Consider the following 4,152-nt stretch of genomic DNA (forward strand, 5'->3'; position numbering starts at 1 on the left):
GGTCCCTGGGGTTATTTGGGGTCCCTGGGGGTTATTTGGGGTCCCTGGGGGTTGTTTAGGGGTCCCTCAGGGTGTTTTGGGGCGCCTCTCACCGATGACGGAGCTGGGGCTGCGGCCGGCCCTGCCGAAGGCGCACACGCCGGGCGCCTCGGCCGGGATGGTGAAGCTCGCCAGGGACCACTGGGACTCCACGTAGGGGCCGAGCACCGGGCCCACCTTGCCCACGCGCGCCAGCCTGGCACGGGGGGCACGGCGGGGTCAGGGGGCTCGGGGGGCTCGGGGACCCCCCCCGGCCCCGCGCGCGCCCCACTCACGCCGAGCGCCGGTTGAGGCGCGTGTCCCGCAGCGCGAAGACGTGCCCCGTGCCTTTGTCGCTGGCCGCGCACAGGAAGGAGCAGTCGGGGCTGAAGGCCAGGCTGGGGGACCCCAGAGCCCTGTCAGGGTCGGGGGGCACCCCAAAAATCCCCAGAACCCCGACAGGATCGGGAAGCACCCCAAAACCCCGTCAGGATCGGGGGGCACCCCAAAACCCCGTCAGGATTGGGGGGACACCCAAAATCCCCCTAAAACCCCACCAGGACTGGGGGGACACCCCAAAACCCCGTCAGGATCGGGGGGCACCCCAAAACCACATCAGGATCGGGGGGACACCCAAAACCCAGGCAGGGTCCCCCCGTGCCCAGCTCCACCTCCAACCCCTCCCAGTGGCACCAGCACAGCGGAGCTGGAGCAGCTCAGCTGGGCAGAGAGGGAACCCCAAAACCGGGCAGGGAGGGGCAGCACCCCAAAATCGGCTTGGGAGGGGTCCCCCAAATGCTCAGGTACCCCTCCAGTCCCTCCCAGTGCCCCCAGTACAGTGGGGCAGGGTCTGTGCCCTGCCTCAGCTCGAGCAGGGGGACACCTGAGGTTCCCAATCCCCCCCAGCCCCCCCAGTCCCCCCAGTAGACCCTGGCAGGGTCAGTCCCAGCCTCCCAGTGCTTCCAGTCCCACCAGTAGAGCATGGTGGGGTCGGTCCCAGGCCCCCCCAGCCCTCCAGTCTCCCCAGTAGAGCATGGTGGGGTCAGTCCCAGCCCCCCCAGGCCCCCCCAGCCCCCCCAGGCACCAGTAGAGCGTGGCGGGGTCGGTGCCCCGGCGCAGCTCCAGCAGGCGCGCGCGGCTCTGGGTGCAGCTCACCACCAGCTGCAGGCTGCCGCACTTGTGCCCCGGGAACACCAGCAGGGCGCGCTCCAAACTGGGACACAGATCCACGATCCCTGCGGGGAGCCCCATGTTGGGGTGTCCCTGCACCCCAAAACCCCCCCGGACACTGGGGACCCCAAAAATCCCCCTGGACACTGGGGACCTCAAAAATCCCCTTCAGGACATCGGGGACCCCAAAACCCCCCCCAGGACAGTGGGCTGTCCCTGCACCTCAAGAACCTCATGGACAGCAGGGACCCCAAAAACCTCCCAGGACATTGGGGACCCCAAAAATCCTGCTTGGGACATTGGGGACCCCAAAAACCCCCAGACATTGGGGTGTCCCTGCACCCCAAAAACCTCCAAACATCGGGGTCCCCAAAAATCCCCCCCCAGGACATTGGGGACCCCAAAACCCCCCCCAGCACATCAGGGTACCCCTAGTTCCCCAAAATACCCCCCAGATATTGGGGTCCTCCAGAGTTTCAGGCTCCCCCTCACTCACTGGGGTCCCTCCCTAAGCTTGGAGGAGTCCCTGAGGAAAAGTTTGGGGTTCTCCCTGGGTCCCCTCTTGGGATTTTGGGGTCCCTGCTTTGGGGTCCCCCCCAATAAAGAGAATGGGGGGAAGACTGTCCTGAACACCTGAGTCCCCCTAAACCCAAATTCCTCGAGGTTTTGGGGTCCCTCTGGGGTTTTGAGGCCATCCCCGAATTTTAGGGTGACCCCTGGTGTGGTTTTGGGGTCCCCCCAACCATCCCCAGGTAGAAAGAACAGGGGGGTCTGTCCCTGCCACCCCCAAACCCGTCCCTGCAGATTTTGGAGGGTCCCCCCCACTTTGGGATCCCCCAGTTTTCAGGCACCCCTAGCTCAGGCTTCCCCCAGTTTTGGGGTCCCCCCGTGGTCTTTGGGGTCCCCTCTGCAGTTTTTGGGGTGTCCCCTGTGGTTTTTGGGTCCCCATGATTTCTTGGGTGCCCCCACAGTTTTTGGGGTCACCCCCATTTTTAGGGTCCCCGCTCTTTCTTGAGTTCCCCCACGGTTTTGGGGTCCCTCTGTGGTTTTTGGGGCCACCCCACAGTTATTGATGTCCTGCCGCAGTTTTTGGGGTGCCCCCTGTGGTTTTTGGGTTCCCCCCTGTTTTTAGGGTGCCCCCGCAGTTTTTGGGGTCACCCCCGTGGTTTTTGGGGCCCCCCACCTTTGGGGTTGTCGCGGGTGTCGAACTCGAAGAGCTTGGTGGGCCGGTGGGGGAAGGAGAACACGTACAGGCGGCTCTGCAGGGCCACCACCAGCCTGGGACAGGGACACAGGGACACAGGGACACCAGTGCCACCAGTGCCACCTCGAGCCATCCCTGACAGCCCAGTTCAACCAGTGCCACCCAGTGCCCCCATTGCCACCCCAGTGGCACTGGTGCCACCCCAGTGCTCCCAGTGCCCCAAGTGCTCCCAGCACTCCCAGGGCTCTTCCCAGCATTGCGTCACAGGGGACAGACCGACAGGGGACAGACTGACAGGGGACAGAGTGACGGGGCAGGACAGAGCGACACGGGACAGAGTGACGGGGGACAGGACAGACTGACGGAGGCAGACTGACAGGGGACAGAGTGACAGAGGACAGACCGACAGGGGACAGAGTGACGGGGCGGGACAGAGCGACAGGGGACAGAGTGACGGGGGACAGACCGATGTGGGGACAGACTGACACGGGGGACACCCCGCCATTGGGCACAGGGACACCCCGGGGTCAGGGGGGACACCCCGATGTGGAGGACACCCCCACACTGGGGACAGGGGCCACCCCGACATCGGGGACACCCCGACCCTGGGGACAGGGAGGACACAGGGAGCGTTGGCACCGCCCCGGGGGCGTGGGGAAGGACCCTGCTTTGGGCACCCCCGGTTTGGGGGTCTCTCAGTGAACTCGAGCCCCCCCAGGTTTGGGTCCCGGCGAACTCGGGGTCCCCCCGCTTTGGGGGCGCACCTGAGGCGTCGGGGAACTTGGGCTGGCTGCCGCCCCCCACGATGGCCAGCAGGTTGGAGCGGTGCAGCATCTCCACGAGCCCCACGCTGCCCACCTGCTCGGCGTCTGGGACCCCCGCAGCGGGACCCCAACGTCAGGGACCCCAACGTCAGGGACCCCCATATCGGGATCCCACAGCGGGACCCCAACGTCAGGGACCCCACAGCGGGGACCCCCGCAGCGGGACCCCCACAGCGACCCCAACGTCAGGGACCCCCACAGTGGGGGGAGACCCCCCAAAGGCAAGGACACCCCCAAACCCCAGCGATCCCCCCCAAGGCGAGGGACACCCCAGCTCCAGGGACCCCAAATTTAGGGATCCCCCCCACAAGATCGAGCACCACCCTCAAACAGCAGAGAGCCCCCCAAAAGTGAGGCCCCCCCCCGCCAGGCCCGGGCACCCCAAAACTGCCCAAGCTGCCCCTCCCCAAGCACACCCCAAGAGCCTCTCCTCAGTTCTGGGGGGATTAAGGGGGGTTTTTGGGGGTTTCAAGGGGGCTTTGGGGGCATTTTGGGCGTCCCATTCCCATTCCACCGAGAGCCGAGGCTGCACCGCTCGTTCTGGAGCTTTTATTGCCCGGAGCCCCGAGCCCGCGGCCGTGTCCGGGGGTCTCGGGGGTCTCGGGGGTCTCAGTCGTCGTCGCCCCCCCCCAGGTAGTGGCAGATGCTGTCCAGGGGCAGCGGCAGCACCGCGGGCCCCGCCCGGCCCAGCTGCACCAGGGCCCGGCCCCGGCGCGCGTCCCGCTCCAGCACCCGGCCCAGCTGCGACACACCGACACACGGACACACCGACACACGGACACACGGACACACCGGCCGACACATGGACACACGGACACACCGACACATGGACACACGGACACACCGACACACGGACGGATACACCGACGGACAGACAGATGGACAGACAGACAGAGATGGACAGACGGGACAGACACACACACAGACACAGACAGA

The 4,152-nt window shown here is 66.3% G+C and overlaps 1 protein-coding gene across 1 annotated transcript; it reads right to left on the minus strand.

Annotated features, from left to right (window-relative positions):
• Positions 1–50: 50 nt before the first annotated feature.
• On the minus strand, positions 51–3,283 carry WDR45 (WD repeat domain 45; the record flags this gene model as incomplete). The annotated part of the gene is made up of 5 exons (XM_041464256.1): positions 51–235; positions 315–416; positions 1,103–1,253; positions 2,372–2,527; positions 3,157–3,283. Coding segments are annotated over 5 exons (705 nt in total), but the record flags the coding sequence as incomplete, so codon positions are not given.
• Positions 3,284–4,152: the final 869 nt, after the last annotated feature.

This window comes from Pyrgilauda ruficollis, unplaced genomic scaffold (assembly GCF_017590135.1).
Source record: "Pyrgilauda ruficollis isolate IOZ18807 unplaced genomic scaffold, ASM1759013v1 scaffold1767, whole genome shotgun sequence".
In the NCBI taxonomy this organism is placed as follows: Eukaryota; Metazoa; Chordata; class Aves; order Passeriformes; family Passeridae; genus Pyrgilauda; species Pyrgilauda ruficollis.